Source organism: Protopterus annectens, chromosome 7.part0 (genome assembly GCF_019279795.1).
Source record: "Protopterus annectens isolate FY-2018-M chromosome 7.part0, PAN1.0, whole genome shotgun sequence".
NCBI classification, from domain to species: domain Eukaryota; kingdom Metazoa; phylum Chordata; order Ceratodontiformes; family Protopteridae; genus Protopterus; species Protopterus annectens.
The window spans coordinates 883,771,347-883,789,372 of NC_056739.1; the positions used below are offsets into that span (position 1 = coordinate 883,771,347).

The 18,026-nt window shown below is 33.8% G+C and overlaps 1 protein-coding gene across 1 annotated transcript in view; it reads right to left on the reverse strand.

Moving 5' to 3' along the window:
* ACSBG1 (acyl-CoA synthetase bubblegum family member 1) overlaps positions 1-18,026 on the reverse strand; it is a 415,596-nt gene that overhangs the window by 72,708 nt on the left and 324,862 nt on the right. The window contains exons 11-12 of the mRNA XM_044077462.1: positions 6,399-6,616; positions 3,195-3,334 (exon numbers count right to left, since the gene is read on the reverse strand). Of these exons, the coding sequence (XP_043933397.1) occupies positions 3,195-3,334; positions 6,399-6,616 (358 nt within the window). The remainder of the gene's footprint in view (positions 1-3,194; positions 3,335-6,398; positions 6,617-18,026) is intronic.

Consider the following 18,026-nt stretch of genomic DNA (forward strand, 5'->3'; position numbering starts at 1 on the left):
GTAAGTGGAAAAAGTCCCAGCACAGCATCTAAGGTGCTTCTATATCTATGTCTATATGTCCTTCTTTATAAGGGGAGTTCCAGATGAGGGGGGATATTGTCAAGATGCAAATGTGATAGAGTAAGAAAAAGCTCAACAATTTAAGACTGGGGGAGCGTTACAACATCCAAAGATGAATCATAGTTTAGTATTAATATGTTGATAATTTCCAAGATACAATGAAGTTAAAAGGGGAAGGGATAGAGTACAAGGGAAAAGAAGAGAAGAGAGAGAGATTGTATTTTAGTGAGAAGGTGGGAGGGCAGATGGAGAAAGAAAGACATCCAAAGATAATCATTGAGCTGTGCTTCTGCTATCAAGAGGGTGTTAAGTAAGAAGAGAACTGATCTGTTTCACGAGTGATCCCTTGCCTTGGGTAGCATTTACAAGTAATTTGTTCTAGCAGGTATTTCTTGAGTTAGTATTTAGATTTCTGGAAGGAAGAGATTTATTTTAGCCATGATGGCAGTGCCTCCCATGTTTGTGGGGCCACTGCTGAGAAGCAGTTGTCAGTGTTGTGAAGTCTATTATTAGAGGTGAATTTAGGGAGAGGGCATTTTGGTAGGGCAGCTAGTGAAGAAATGGAAAGTTTCTCAGTATATTAATCAATAAGTTAGAGAGAAATAATGTGAATCTTTGTTTTATTTGTGGCCATTTGCCCTTGTTAAGATTTAGCAGTGGTGTTCAGTTTGTGGGATTAGTCTGATGAACCTAGACATGCTACCAGTTATAGTTTGTGGTGAAGTTTGTTTTTTTATTATCTGCATTAGCTATAATTGGAAGAACATAACTGAACTGGGCAAGTAAAACACATTTGCTAATTGCCAGTCTACCTTGTGAAATCTTTTTTGTCCAGAATAGCAATGACTTGACTTTAGAATTTATTGCTTTAATATGAAATTGGAGGTTAAACCTAATGACCAATCAACCAATCAACCAGAAATGAGACATGTTTTGATTTAGTGCTTTTGTTCCTTTTTTAAAACCAGAAATTCATCTATAAGGGAGCAAAAGTGCTAAATCAAAATGTGGTTTGGGTCTGGTTGATCAGTTATTTGGTTTGGGTTTTTGGTAGTGGAGAAGGAGTTTGAGTAGCAATTGGAGGTTAACAGCTTGATCAAGTCATATTTCCAGGTACTTGAAGTGGGAAGCAGTTTCAATGGTGTCTTTATTTTTGCAGAGTTTACTCCATTGTTGGGATAAGTGAAATAGTTCTGTCTGGTTCCAAAAATCACGGCTTTTGTTGGTACTGAGGATCAGTTTATGTTAGTTTTTGTTGGTACTGAGGATAAGTTTATGTTAGTTTTTGTTGGTACTGAGGATAAGTTTATGTTATGCAAGTCATTATCATAGCAAGTTTAGATTGTTCTCAAGGTCTTTCTTTTGGGTAACACATGAGGTACTGGCCCTATATATGACCTTGTCATCTGCATACAAAGTAAGGGTGTTTACAGTAGGTCTGGGAGACTATAAGAAATGAGAATAGTAATGGGGATAGGACAGATCCCTAAAGGAAACCTTTTGTGATATGGGGGGAGGGGGAGAAGGAACTTCTTAACAGCACTTTAAAGAGTCTACAGTAATGAAGCTTTTGAACCAAGGGTGACAGTCTGTGCTGATGCCAACTGCTATAAAAGTGAGCTAAATAGGATGAAGTGGTCAACTAGATGAAAGCCCTTAGTGAGGTCAATAAATACTGCACCTGGAAGAACATCTTTGTCCATGTTACACAGTATGTCATCTGTGAAGGTGTACAGGGCAGTCCTGGTACTATGTCCTGATCAAAATCCACATTTTTGTGGGATTAGGATACTATCATTTTTGACAAAGTATGTTATCCAGATGAATATGAGTTCCTAAAAAAAAACACTAATTACTCTAATGCCAGTGATCAAAAACATAAATTGCTGTAATTCTTCGTGGAAGTGTTTTTGTATGGGCATCAAGACCCCCACCATCCTCACATCTGCCATGCTGGGAACTGCAGCCTCATACATAGAAAATAATAAGCAAAATATTTGGGCAAACTTGACAAAAAGTGATAACAAGGAAGTTTGATCTAAAATTGAGAATCTGATATTTGGAAAAAGTCCTTTAGGAAAAGGAAGAGTTTCAAGGAGAGGGTCATCAGTGAACAAAGAAAAGCAGTTTGTCTTTTTGGAAACTAAATATTAAGAGGGTGCAGGTACAATACATTTTTGAACAATATTGTCATACTGCTGAAGAGTAATAAAGAGTTTAAAAAAAAAGGATGAAAGCAGAGAAAATCACAACTTCTTAGAATCCACCAAAACATAATAAATATAGGTTGAGGTCGGTTTGAGAACAAGTGGCTAATTGTAATGATAGCTGCTGGAGCCTTGTGCAGGAACGTGGTGATAATTTTAGCTGGTATAACAGCTTTTGGGGCTAAATTATGAACTATCAGCTGGAGGTAACTGTTGGCACCTTCTACCAGATCCTTCTAATGTTAGCTGTAATAAAAACTTTTGAGACTTTAAGCCAGATCTTTTTGGTTTTAGTAAGATTGTCCTAGAATTAAGCTGCAATAACAGCAGTTGGGGCTATTTAACCAGTTCCCCTTGTTTATACCTAAGAAAACAGCCACTGAGCCCTTTTTGCGGCTTTTAACTTTTCACATTTTTATGTTGGTAGACTGTTCATTTAAATGGATATCTATAATAACGGGTATTGGAAAATGCTAGTTAATAACCATTGTTTAATAGTAGATCAAAAATATTAGCTATATACAGAAACAAATGATTTCTTATTCTCTTGGATTCCAGCAAGTGACATGGAATGATATATGAAAGGTGCATGAAGATACTCTTCTGAGTGAAACCTGGTTTGCATTTGTGTGGTGGCTAGATTAGCATTACATTGAAGAAATCATCTTTTATTTTGGTGCTGTATTCTTTTTGATGCTTCTATATAATTTTCTCGACATTTCAGCAAACAATAAATGCACTCAACAAGAAAACATACAGCAATCATGCATACAATATGCAATTATCTAAAACATTTAAGACTGAGAGTAGTAAAAACAGGGTTTGTTACTTGCACCGACTTTTAATAACTGATACTATAAGTAAATTATTCCACTAATTTTAGTAGCATAACATATCATATGTGTCATTGCATGTGTCATACTATACCTTTAAAGTTAGTAACATGGTCAGGTATTTCTTCTTGTCTCCAATCAATATGGCATTACTTATTACAGGCAATTCTTTCTTAACAGCATCTTCTATTGGAATTGGAGGAACATTCTCTCCTCCTGCAGTGATAATTAGCTCTAAAATACATGAAAATATAAAATGTTAATTTATCAGTTTAATAGATAATATATATATATATATATATATATATATATATATATATATATATATATATAAAACAATATACATAATATATATATATATATATATACACACACACACACACACACACACACACACACACACACACACACACACACACACACACACACACATATATATATATATATATATATATATATATATACACATACATACATATACACACACACACATATATATATATATATATATATATATATGCTGACACACACACATACATACATTTATATATATACATATATATATATATATATATATATATATATATATATATATATATATATATATGGGTCTACTTTGTCTCACCAAAATAACACTTCACCGATTCCTAGTTGGCCGACTCCACTTCACCGAAATGGATTTAAACTAAAAGGACGGACTGCCGAAATCCTTTCCCTGTGAAAGGAACCACTTGACCACCAAGGTGAACTTTGCCCTTTCTCCAGTGTAATGCGATCTAGAGTTGCTATATTTAAATAGGTGGGTGGGGGTAGAATCCCCCCACTTGGGTGGGTTTAGTTTTGGTCCGTTGAGGTTTTTTCCATAGTGGCCAAGTGGTTCCTTTCACAAGGAAAGGATTTCGGCAGTCCGTGCTTTCAGTTTAAGGCCATTTCAGTGAAGTGGAGTCGACTAAGCAGGAATCTCTGAAGTGTTATTTTGGCGAGTCAAAGTAGACACACACACACATATATATATATATATATATATATATATATATATATATATATATATATATATGGGATCCATACTGTTGCTCAAAATCATGTTTACCTGAAAGGTAAACGGCTGAGCACACTTTCGCAAAAGTGCATTTCTTCCGAAAATGCACTTTCGCAAAACAGAAGTTAAAAAAAAAAACATAAAAAAAACAGCAACTGAGTGATGGGGGCTGTTGCTTAGATTGCGGTACAGTGGGGATAAGGCAATATTCCCTTTTCCCCACTTTAGTGTGATCTTGGAGTGAGAAGATAAAAGTAGGAGGTGAGGGGTGCAGGGGGGCTTGCCCCCTGCATAAACGTAATGACTGCTATTTTATTTTTTTGTTTTTTATGGGGTTTTTTTGTTCCTCTTTCATGAAAGTGCATTTTCGCACTTTCGCAAAAGTGAGCTCGTCCATTTACATTTCAAGTAAACGTGATTTCGAGCAATAGTCCTAGATCCATAGAAAGATAGATAGATAGATAGATATACACAAACACACACATACACACACACACACACACACACACCCACACACACACACACACACACACACACACACACACACACACACACACACACACACACCCACATCTATATATATATATATATATATATATATATATATGGGATCACTACTAAATCCCGAATACTTACAATACTGAAGACCGGAATCCCGAGACCAGATACCTAAAAGGCGAGAAGACCGGAAGACCAGAAGCGCGAATTTCAAAATCGAGATGTACGGAGATGTCAGGAGGTTAGGTAAGTATCTATGTTTGGTTGTGTTGGTTAGGGGCTTTAGTGTGTGTGTAAGTGTGTGTTTTGTGATTGTGATGTGTGTGTGTGCGGGGGATGTAGGTGTGTGGTGGTGTTTTCATGTGTTTGTCTGTATAGTGCGACCTTGGAGTTAGAATATTTAAGTAGGAGGGAGAAAAGGGTGCAGCCCCCCACATGGGGGGAGGGTGCAGGGCGTCTTGACCCCTGCTTTTCTGTAGTGTAGGTTTGTGTGTTTGTGTTTTGGGTGAAGGTGTGTGTATGTGTATGTGTGTGGTGTATGTTTATTGTAGTGTTCGGTATTTTAAATTTTACGCTTCTGTTCTTCCGGTCTTCTCATCTTTCAGGTATCTGGTCTCGGGATTCCGGTCTTCGGGATTTAGTAGTGATCTTATATATATATATATGGTTCCCATTCAGAAGCCTGAAACATCATAAGCCTGAAAATCAAAATCCTGAAACCAAAAGCCTGAAAATTCAGAATCCTGAAAACTCAAAATCCTGAAAGCCCAAAATCCTGAAAGACCAAAATCCTGAAACTCAAAATCCTGAAAACACAAAATAGACATACTGATGTCATTGTGGCTTTGCTATTGTTAGCCCTGTGGTGTTAGGTCATGTGTTGGGGTCAGGTAAGTGTGTGGTTGGTTTTATTTTAGGGTTAGGGGTTTAAGTGAGTTAGGGGGCGCAGGTTAGGCATGTATGCAATAGTGACAAATATTGGGGTTAGGTTTTTATGAGTTAGGTTTGGTCAGGTGAGTGGTGCGATAGTGATGGACCTTAGGGTTAGGGTTAGGGTCAGGGTCAGTTGGTAGATATTAGTGTGTTTATAGTGACATATTAGCATTATTTGTGTTTTCAGGATTTTGAGTTTCAGGATTTTGGTCTTTCAGGATTTTGGGCTTTCAGGATTTTGAGTTTTCAGGATTCTGAATTTTCAGGCTTTTGGTTTCAGGATTTTGATTTTCAGGCTTATGATGTTTCAGGCTTCTGAATGGGAACTATATATATATATATATATATATATATATATATATATATATGTATATATATAGATACAGATATACACACACACACACACACACACACATATATATATATATATATAAATAATATATATATAAAAATGTATATACATATGTATATACTTACATATATGCATATATATATATATATATATATATATATATATATATATATATATATAGCTATAGATATATATATATAGATATATATATATATATATATATAGATATAGCTATATACATATATAATGTTTCTTACAACCTGTGTTTTAAATAAATTGATTGATAATTTTGATTTTGTGGCAGATTTAAGTTTAAATTACTGAAAATAAATAAATGTGGAAATATTGGGTTGTTTGACATGCATTGCTATAGAAGAAAGTTATATAATGATTTTCACAATTTCCAAAAGTCTGCTGCTTTAAAAATACTGGATAAAATAGGGCATGATAACATGCATTCACTGCTGTACACCTACCTTTGATTCTTCCTGTGATGCACATGAAACCATCTGTGTCAAGTTTGCCTAAATCCCCTGAATGCAGCCAGCCATCATCATCCAATACCTCTTTTGTCTTATCCTCCATGTTCAGGTAGCCCATGAAAACAGTTCTTCCCCAAAAACAGACTTCTCCAATCCCGTCTTTGTCACTATTAACTATTTTAACTTTACAGCCAGGAACTGCTCTTCCACAACTAAAATATAAACAGGAATAGTAATAAAAATATGAATATGAAGCAACCATAAGTGGTAGCACACGTTTTATATAACTTCAGTGATCATAACTGAATATATCTTAAAAAGTTGCAGCGCAAGCCAAACATAATGTTCAAATATGTATTATTTACAATATTTTTTGGTGAATTTTACTTTCAGATAGAAAATGCATTTATAAATTACAAATGAAGCACTACAAGAAAGGCCTTTTGTGTGCAAGCATGTGTCTATGTACCTAAGACAAATGCATAGTTTAAAGACTGCAGAAATTATTTTGAAACATTTCTTGGTAAGTTGTCTTAATGTTTTTACTTTTGCATTATAATGTTCTGTTGTTTAAAAGACAACTACCACATCACTTAGATCTGCCTCATTTATGTAGACTTGTTTAAGCAGGGAGGCTTCATTATCATGGCCTTTGCTACAAGCAAAAATAAAAGGAAGTTCAAGTTTAAGTCAAACTTCTATTGGCTTAGCAAGTAAAGATGACGTGTAAGCTCTCAGCACTAGTATGGCTATATCAAGCATGGTATGACCCTATGAATGTGGTACTCAGCAATACCTTCCATAGCAACAGAAGCAGTGGGTTTTACTTTTTTGCTGTCAATAAACCAAAAACAAAAGACAATCAAAGTTTTAGAGATGGCTCAAATGGCTAACTAAGCAAAACTGGACAAAATATTTATTTCTGTATCCATTTGTATTTATTAACCTGGGCTAGAACAACCTGAAGCATTTTCAAGCATGTTTGTAGAAAACATTTATCTCTGTATTCTTAGTAAATACAGTTTTAGATTTCTAATTCCCTTATAATGGTTTCTTTTTCTCAAAACAAATTTTAATTAAAACACAATTTTTTTCAAATATGTACATCATTCAAAATCTTGTTTTTTTTTCTACATGCCAAAATTATTGCTTTTCAAAGAAGTGCTGTATTTTAGGATAGAAACACATCATTGCCTTTATAAAAATGCCCTTTCATTTCTCCTTTCTCTAACACTGAGATATTGTTCTAGTCATTTATTCTGAATTCTTTTCTTTTTCCATTTTTATCTCACCATATCTTACAGGAATTCTCTCTTTCTTTCTTTCTTTCTGTATGATGGTGCATTGGTTTCTGATATTTTTATTCTTGTAAACAGACCTTAAAATTTCTATTTCATATTTAAGGATAGTCATTACAAACATATTGAAAGTGTTTATGTTGTTTTGTGTATATGCTATAGGGAATATTAAAAATAGCCATGTTTTGCATTCTGGATCTCTGTGTATAAAATTTCTAAAATTGATCATTGATGTTGATATATAAGTTGAATTTATTGATAAATTTTGATTTTTCAATATGTACTCTTTTAATAACCAAAGAAAGTTATTAGTTATTTTATTATGGCATCTGTATTTTAGCGGATTAGTTTTTAAATAGATATACTCTTGAATGTCTTCCCATTTAGCTGTGTAGTTATTATTTGTCCAATAAATCATTGTCTTTATAATAGTGGATGAAGAATGTAATTCTGTGTCAGGTAATCCTGTTCCTTCATTAAACCAATTTCTTAAATGATGATTAAGGACCAATCTGGGCCTATTGGGATGCCAAAGGAATCTAAACGTTAGATTATTAAAGTCTCTTATATAATGTTTAGGGTGGGAAGATCTAATGATTGTATTATATATAAAAGTTTTGGAAGTATTACCATTTTTATTATTAAAAGTCTTTCTTCCACTATTAATATTTTTTTTCCATTTGTTTATAAGATTCTTAATCTTATCTAGACAATCACTATAGTTTATATCAAATATATATTTAATGTTTTTAGATAAAATCATTCCCAAATATTTTATTTTATCATCTTTAACTATATATTTAAAAAAATCTATTTCCATGTGAGAAATATTAGAATTTATACATGCATTTTTTGTTTTGTCTTCATTAAATATGAGACCCAATTTAGATTGAAAGATTTTTATTCCATCAAACAGGGTATAAAGAGAGCTTTTATTGTCTATCAGTGTGAATGGAAAGAAATGTGCAAATAAAAGTATCTTGGAATTTAGATTATAATCAAATTGTATGTCTTTAGTTTCTGATTCTGGTCTTATGTAATTCACAAATGGTTCCATAATCAAAGTAAATAATAAAGGTGACAGCGGACAACCTAGCTTTGTTCCTTTAGTTATCAAAATAGATTGTGAAATATAGCCTATTTTTATATAAGCTAAGGAATTCTCATATAGAAGTTTTATAAGTTGCTGAAAACTTGTTGAAAAATTACATTCTTTCAAAACCAATAAAAGATAATTCGGTGCAGCGGTAGCATTGTTGCCTTACAGCAAGAGGTTCTCCCATTCGATTCTTGTCTGGAGTGCGGGGTGTGCCTTCTGTGTGGAGTCTGCATGTCCTCCCCATGGTTGGGTGGGCATTCAAAAGACATGCGTAAATGGGCGTGTCTTCGTTGAAGGTTGAACGTCGAGCTGGCACCTCGGCATTCGTCAAAATCTACTGCCAATCATTAGCGGACCGCAGTTCCGCTGTGGCGACCCCTAACTGGGAAAAGCTGAAAGACAACAACAACTGTATCAAAAGCATTGTTAATGTCTAGACTTACCAAAGTTAAATCTTCCTTTATATTGTTAGTATAATCAATTCTAGTTACAATTTTTTTGATATTATCAAAAGTGTTTCTATTTTTTATAAATCCAGTTTGGTCATTATTAAGTTTGGAAGAAATTGTTGAATTTTATTAGCAAGTATAGACATGAACAATTTTAATATACATTCAGTAAAGAAATTGACCTGTAGGAGGTATTCGGTTGGGTCTTTATCTGTTTTTAAAATTGGTGATCTAAGCATATATTTTCATGAAGGTGGAACTATGGTTAATTCTTTAACTAACTGAAAGACTTGTAGTAAAATATTTAAGGCATTCTTTGGCATTAGCTTATAAAGTTCTGGTATTATGCCATTGTTGCCAAGGGCTTTGTTAGATTTTAATTTATTTGATTTGTAAGTTCTAACAATGATATAGGTCTATCAGTTATTTTCAGTTGCTGATCTGTCAATGTATTTGTAGTATATTTTCTAATAAAAGTTTTTATTGTATCTTGTGAGCCCATTACTGGGTTAAATTGATTGATTTTAATAAAGTGTGTTCTAAATTCCCTTAAAATATCTTCTATTGTGGTAACTTTTTTCTTTTTATTATTTGTATATAATTCTTTAATGTGATTGGATTTAATTTTCATTTCTGTTCTAGAAGCTAATTTACGTAAGTACTTTGGGTTTATTGAATAATTTGCTAGTTTAAATTATTCTAAATTTATTTTAATTTTATGATTTAAGATTTCTTAATATTTGTTTTGCAATTTCTTTCTTTCTTTCATTGAGATATTATTACTATTTTGAGCTTCTAAGTTTAGTTTATTGATTTTCTCCTGTATTTCATGTAATTCCTTATTTCATTGTTTCTTCTTTAAATAGTAACAGCCTATAATTTTCCCATTGAAATAAGATTTAAGAGCATCCCATATATAATCTTCTGACACTTCTTTTGTACTATTAAATTCAATATAAGTTTGTATCTCTTTATTGAAAAATTCTTTGAAATCTTTTAAATTACTTATATAAGCTGAAATATTTTTGATGTGAATATTTACACAAGATACCACGAACTGTTGAAAACACAAAAAAGCGAAGGAGCAAACACCAAAAACTACTTTAACTACTTGAACAAATTTATTGTGAAAACCAAATAGCTTTCCTTCTTCAGACAAACTCCATTTAAGAATCAAACCTATATATACTTTCCCTAATAACATAATAATCAGCTTGATTGCAACTCAACAAGTTTGGGCTAAAACCCAAAATAACATATAGGCGTGGCATTAATCTGAAAACATTGCTAGAAAGTAGGGGATATAACACTAATACAAACAAAAAATGTTGTGGGATGACAAAATGTGGTGCTTGTCGCCAATGTAGTCTAATTAATGTTGGTGCTAATGTTACCATAAATGGCAGGATGTACAAAATTGTTGGGAACTTTAATTGTGATACCAAATCAGTGGTTTATGTGGCAAAATGCCAAAAATGTGCAGCGTTCTATATTGGTAAGACGGAGCGAAAAGTAAAACAGTATTTATGAACATACATATGCCATAGTTAAAAAAGACCTAACAAATGCTCTAGCACGACATATTGGTGAATACTCTGACCATAATTTTAAATTTATGGTCTTGAAGCATATAAATGATGATATTAGAGTAGAACCTTGGCAGATTCTGTTAGAAAATGAAGAACTGTTCTGGCAGATTAGAACTGCAGCACATTTATTTCCTGGGCTTAATGAGTACACATCTATTCGGTGTGTGTTAAAATATATTGCATTAAGAAGATAATAACATGAAAAATTATCTATTTTATTTAAGTAGGGTTGTTAAGGTTGTGTTGTAAAAGTAAATATAACATTTTTATTATTCTTATTTTTATATTTATACAATGGTTAATGTATGATTTTTAAAGTTTATTTTTGTAGGAAAAGTTTTTTATAGATGTTATGTTGCTTTAAATAGGTAATTGCAATCAAGCTGATTATTATGTTATTAGGGAAAGTATATATAGGTTTGATTCTTAAATGGAGTTTGTCTAAAGAAGGAAAGCTATTTGGTTTTCCGAAAGTGCTTACAATAAATTTGTTCAAGTAGTTAAAGTAGTTTTTGGTGTTTGCTCCTTCGCTTTTTTGTGTTTTCAACAGTTCGTGGTATCTTGTGTATTTAGTCGTTTGTATGGCAAGCGGAGAGCCTCACCACAAAACTCTATGTTCTCACAAACTGAGCCGAATGGCGGATCTGCGATGTCTCATGGATCTAAGACACCTAATTCTTTCAATGCTGAGGAAGCGAATGCTGAAGGCAACCTTACAGCCCTCATTCAAGTGCTTATGGGTCGTGTGGAGCACTTGACTCAACGTTTAGAGCGTTTGGACAATAACGCTAATGCTTTTTGTTCAGGGAATGCTACCATCACCAATTACACGTCATCTCCAGGTGCGCAACAAGCCACAGGGACAATTCCTAAACAAAGAAATGGTACTATACATCAGTCTGCTAACCCCATTAACGTTAGTGCTAATGACAATTCGTTTGGGCTTCCAGAAATTCCAGCTGGGCAGAGGACTAGGTCGCGAGATGAAACGGCGTCCCAAGGTAACTGCCCATTAAATGTTGGTAATGATTCTGCACCAAGTATTTTAAACTTTTTGAATAACAGTAATTTTTTTAATTTAAAAGTTACTGATGATTCTCTAGAGCAACCGGAAGAGATTGTTAGTAATATTGCCTTGCTCATTAATGACTTTGATGGTAAACTTTTCAGATGCAAAAAATTGCAACTGGAAATGGCTTATTTTGAGGAATGCCTAGCTAAGAAAATTTGTACCAAAGGGCTAAGGCAATGGCGATTTCTGTTGGTTTAGTGGAAGGGTCACACTTCCATCAACAACTACTTCTGCTGTTCGACAAACAAGGGTTTGAATTTATTGACTTGTTAGTTGACAGTACAAACATCAAGTGGATGAGCTCAAGAATGAGCTAGAATTGCTTGAACATTCCATTAAAAGTAACTTAGACTTTAATAGGTATAAATACGACTACATTCGTATTTTTGCCAGCATTGAAGCAATTATGGCTAAACTTTTAAACAATAAGAAGAAAAAATCACCAGAGACGCACAACAGTATGCCACTAGAGCTGCACTCGCCCACCCTCTGTTGTGCAGTCACATATGGGGAGTAATACAGCATCTAGTAATAAAGCTTTAGGGCATGACACTGATTTAGTCAAGACCAACTTGAAGATGGTGAAGATAATTTAGGAGAAGCTCTACATAACGATGACCACAATAATCAACGTAATAGCGTATGACGCATGCTAATAATGGTAACAAGAAAAACAGTAACAATAAGGGGAATAATTCTACAAATTTAAACAGGAAACAGGGTTTCCCCAGGGGCAGAATGGTCAACAAAGGAACTTGAGATCGAACAGGAATCAACCGAATTCGATGAACAAACACAACCAGAGGAGGAGATAACCTATGTTTCTAATTCTCCTGTTATCACCTCAAGTACAAAGGGTGACTTTAAAATATATAACTACACTTGTTTTAATATTGATCAAGAACTAGTTGACTTTTTGTCAAAAGGTCTCTCCTTTGTGCCTGATACACATTTTGATTGTGTTAAAACTGAGGTCGACTTAAAGTTATATGTACGTAAGTTGAATTTGAAAGCACTTCTAGGGGAAGGATCAACTCTTACTAGTTCCTTTAGATTAGCTAGCCTATTTAACCCACCCTTACATGATTGCTTACGATGCTTTGAAAAACTTTGTGAGATGGATTTCAGAGCACTGGATAATAACAAATCCAAACAAAAATATAATGACCTTAATATCAGTAAAGACCAAGATTTTATTAAAGTGTTGGGTGAATGCAATATCAGGGTTATGAAACCTGATAAAGGTGGGGGATTGGTCTTTATGGACCAACACGTATATGTGGCAAAAATGATGGAACAACTTAATACTGAGTTTTATAGGCTGTCAAGTATCAATGAGGTCAATACTGCATATTATAAGATTAGGGCATTTTGGAAGACCTCTTTTAGAAAGGTTTATAGATATTGACCTATAGATACCTGAATATTTCTTCCCAAATTACCAGCACTTTGTGGCACACCAAAAATTCATAAATCTGTGGATGACCCTCCGTTCAGATCAATTGTGGACGGGAGGGGGTCAATCACTCATGCGTGTGCTAAATATATAGATAGTGTTCTTAAACCTTTTATTGGACATGAACCACAGATCTGTAAGGATTCATGGAGTTTCCTACAGAATATTAATAGTATTCCCTATAATCCTAAATATTTTTTTCTTACAATTGATGTAAGAGACCTGTATACTGTCATACCACAAAAATTAGGATTAGAATGGATTAGGGAATTCTTATTAATTAGGAAAGTTAGCAATAACATTATTTATCTTGTTGAAACTTTACTAGAACTAGTATTGACGTATAATTTTCTAGTGTTTGATGGTAACATTTATTTGCAAACTTCAGGGGTCGCCATGGGTTCACCATGTGGGGGGGCCTTTGCAAACTGCATCATGGCACACTGGGAAAATTCATTACTCTTTAAAGAACCATTATTTGAAGCCAATGTCGCCTGGTATACTAGATACCAGGACGACATATTCATATTATGGAAAGGTTCAAAGGAAGTTGTCACTACATTTATTTCTAGAATTTCAGAGTTAACAGATTTTCTTGAATTTACATATGATATTCAATATTCTAAGATTAATTTTCTTGACATTATGCTACAGAAAGATATTTCCAACTGTAGATATAAAAGTGCCATATATAGGAAACCGACATATTCAAATGCTTTCTTGCACTTTAGCAGTTGCCATCCTTACCATCAGAAAAAAGCAATAGTTAAAGGGCAGATGGTAAGAGCAGCTTGGATGACAACTGATATGAGTGACTTTATTGATGAATGTAACAACTTGTCTTCCATGTTTACTAATAGAGGTTATCCTGATTCTTTGATTGTGGAAGTTAGGTCTGAGGTTATGTATAAACGTGAAAATGGTCAATTTAAACCGATTCTATCTGTTCAAAGTGGAGATTATAATACCGTGCCTGATAATTGTAGAACAAGAGTAAATAATGCTAATACAACAATATTTAGAACCAGTTTTCTATGTACTTTTAATCCATTACTCATTAGAAATATCTTATATAAAAACTGGGCGTTAATTTTAGAGGATAAAGAGCTACTCAACAAGTTTGGGCTAAAACCCAAAATAACATATAGGCGTGGCATTAATCTGAAAACATTGCTAGAAAGTAGGGATATAACACTAATACAAACAAAAATGTTGTGGGATGACAAAATGTGGTGCTTGTCGCCAATGTAGTCTAATTAATGTTGGTGCTAATGTTACCATAAATGGCAGGATGTACAAAATTGTTGGGAACTTTAATTGTGATACCAAATCAGTGGTTTATGTGCCAAAAATGTGCAGCGTTCTATATTGGTAAGACGGAGTAAAGTTAAAACAGCGTATTTATGAACATACATATGCCATAGTTAAAAAGACCTAACAAATGCTCTACGACATATTGGTGAATACTCTGACCATAATTTTAAATTTATGGTCTTGAAGCATATAAATGATGATATTAGAGTAGGACCTTGGCAGATTCTGTTAGAAAATGAAGAACTGTTCTGGCAGATTAGAACTGCAGCACATTTATTTCCTGGGCTTAATGAGTACACATCTATTCGGTGTGTGTGTTAAAATATATTGCATTAAGAAGATAATAACATGAAAAATCTATTTTATTTAAGTAGGGTTGTTAAGGTTGTGTTGTAAAAGTAAATATAACATTTTTATTATTATTCTTATTTTTATATTTATACAATGGTTAATGTATGATTTTTAAAGTTTATTTTTGTAGGAAAAGTTTTTTATAGATGTTATGTTGCTTTAAATAGGTAATTGCAATCAAGCTGATTATTATGTTATTAGGGAAAATATATATAGGTTTGATTCTTAAATGGAGTTTGTCTAAAGAAGGAAAGCTATTTGGTTTTCCAAAAGCGCTTACAATAAATTTGTTCAAGTAGTTAAAGTAGTTTTTGGTGTTTGCTCCTTCGCTTTTTTGTGTTTTTGATGTGAATATTATTGTTGTTCTTCAAAAAAAATTCAAATGTTATGGCATTATTGTCCAAAAGTGGGCATGAAACTACTTTAACTTTATCTAGGTAAGTAGTAAGATCATTTGAAACAAAAACGCTATCAATTCTTGATTGAGTTCCATGTCTATTTGAAAAATGAATAAAGAAGAGTGAATCATTAACTGAAAACTTGTTAATATCTTTAATATTAAACAAATTAATAAAATTTATTAATCCTTTAGCTGTGACTGAAATTCTGTGTTTCCCCTTAGTATTTTTATCTTTTTCATTTAGAATACTGTTAAAATCTCCTACTAAAATGATAGATCCCTTAGAGAATTGATTGAGCTGATCTAGATTGCCTTTTGGCTGTTTTAACACCTATACCAGGTATCCAATATATATTAGCAAAGGTGTATATCTTTCCATTGATTTCTAAGGTAACTAGACAAAACATACCTTTATCATCACTACATGTGTTTAATATATTCGATATAGGCATTGTATTTTTCCACAAAATGGCCACTCCTCTTCTTTTTTGATTCCATTGAGAACCAGCTATGACAGTATATTGTTTATTATCAAGTCTATTTATATATTTTATTAGTAAATGTGTTTCTTGAATGAATATGACCTGGGGGAAAACAATTTTAAGTATTTATAGAAACTACTCCTTTTGCAACCATTATTCAGTCCATTAATATTAATTGAAATACACTTTAAATTTGTCATCCTTATAACTCAGATACGTTATTAATTGAGAAATTCAGAGACTTAATATGAAGTAATGTGTGTAGTCCACTCGAAAGATGAATGTAAATGTCACTCATCCCTCTCTAACATACAAGACAAGCAGGTAGGGTATTTCATTTAGATGCTTTAATACATAGAAACATATCAGGATGGATAGCAGCATCATAAAATATAAACAAACTGATTAACAGACAGACTTTGCAGACATACATGCTTACATAGCAACAGCTTACTAGTAAATGGCAGTCAGACTTGCACGTGCTCAGTATTTATACACTTGTGGAAGCACTTGGATAGCTTCTTAGAGGTATATACACACACATTGATCTACATCCTCCCTCTTAAAAAGATTGCCCTTTGTAAAAACAATACCAGAGCTAGACATGCACTACTATAGACATTATAAACAAAACACAATGTTCATGTCCAAGTTGCTTTGTATCTGTTACAGGGTTTGGAGATGTGACTTTATCTTGTAACATAGCAGTCTGAGCCAAATTTAGCAACAGGGACAGTCTTCGGTGAGCAGCTCATATCAGGAACTTCTGGATTCTTCACAGCAATGGGAATGTCCTCTGGAACTTCCTCAGAAACTGGAACACTGGACAACTCACTCTGAGATAAAGAGTCTTTCTCCCAGGTTACGTGCTGTGGTATAGGCTCAGACACCAGTATTAAATGTTTTTGATTCCACATAAACTCTGCTCCTATGTGATTCCACAATGTATGAGCTCAGCTCTGGGCAAATACTCTTCACGATACCAATCTGATCATAACCTCTGGACGTTTGCATCCTTACCACTTCTTCTCGTAATGGATTGAGAGGTTTGCTGGTCTTATCGTAGTAGAACTTCTGGGTTAAACTCTTCTTCAGCAGATTGGTTTTCACAGACCTGTTGTTCTTGACACATGGAACCAACAATTTACTGATTGGTAATGTGGTTCTAGTTTGTCTCGACAGAAGTATCTGAGCAGATGAAATAAGATGTTTATCATAAGGAACTTTTCTGAGATTCAAAAGATTCAGGAAAACATCACTATTATCTCATTTTGACTTCTCTAATAACTGTTTTGTACTTTGAACTGCACATTCTGCCAAGCCATTTGACTGCAGGTACTCAGGGCTACTCGCCATATGAGTATAGTCCCATTCTTCAGCAAATCTTTTGAACCGTTGGTTTGTAAACTGTGTTCTATTGTCAGAAATAACTTTGTGTGGGCTACAATGCACTGCAAAATGACGATTCATCTTAGTAATGACTGTACTGGATGCTAGGTTGGGAAGCAGGTTAATCTCAAGTTAATTGGAATAAGAGTCTACTATCACCAAATAATGTTGACCATCCCACTCAAAGATATTGGTGGCTACTGTTGACCAAGGTAGTTCTGGAATCTGGTTTAGCTGAAGTGGTTTCTTCTGTTGATGTGGCTTTGTACTATTACACACAAAACAAGATAAAAGTCCTCTCTCAATGTCTAGTGACATAGAAGGTCAAAATACTAGCCCTCTCAACCTTCTTTTGGTAGAGCTGGTTTCTGGGTGACCATGATGCAAGATAGTAATATACTCTGGTTGCAAGGACTTTGGAACAATTACTTTCTGACATTTCATAATGATACCTTTGTCAGACACAATCTCATCTCTCTATGGAAAATAAGGTTGTACTTCTTGAGGTAAACTAGATTGCTTTGACGGACATTCTTGTTTGAAAAAGTGGTTGAGCCTTTGTAATACTGGATCTGTGGCTGTGTGATCTCTCAGTTCAACAAGACGTATGGAAGAAAGATTTCTCACTTCCCTGACTTCAAAATCAAGATTCTAATTCTCATGCTGTTCTGTGATGTTTCTGGGCAATCTGGATAATGTATCAGCAAGATAAAGAAGTTTGCC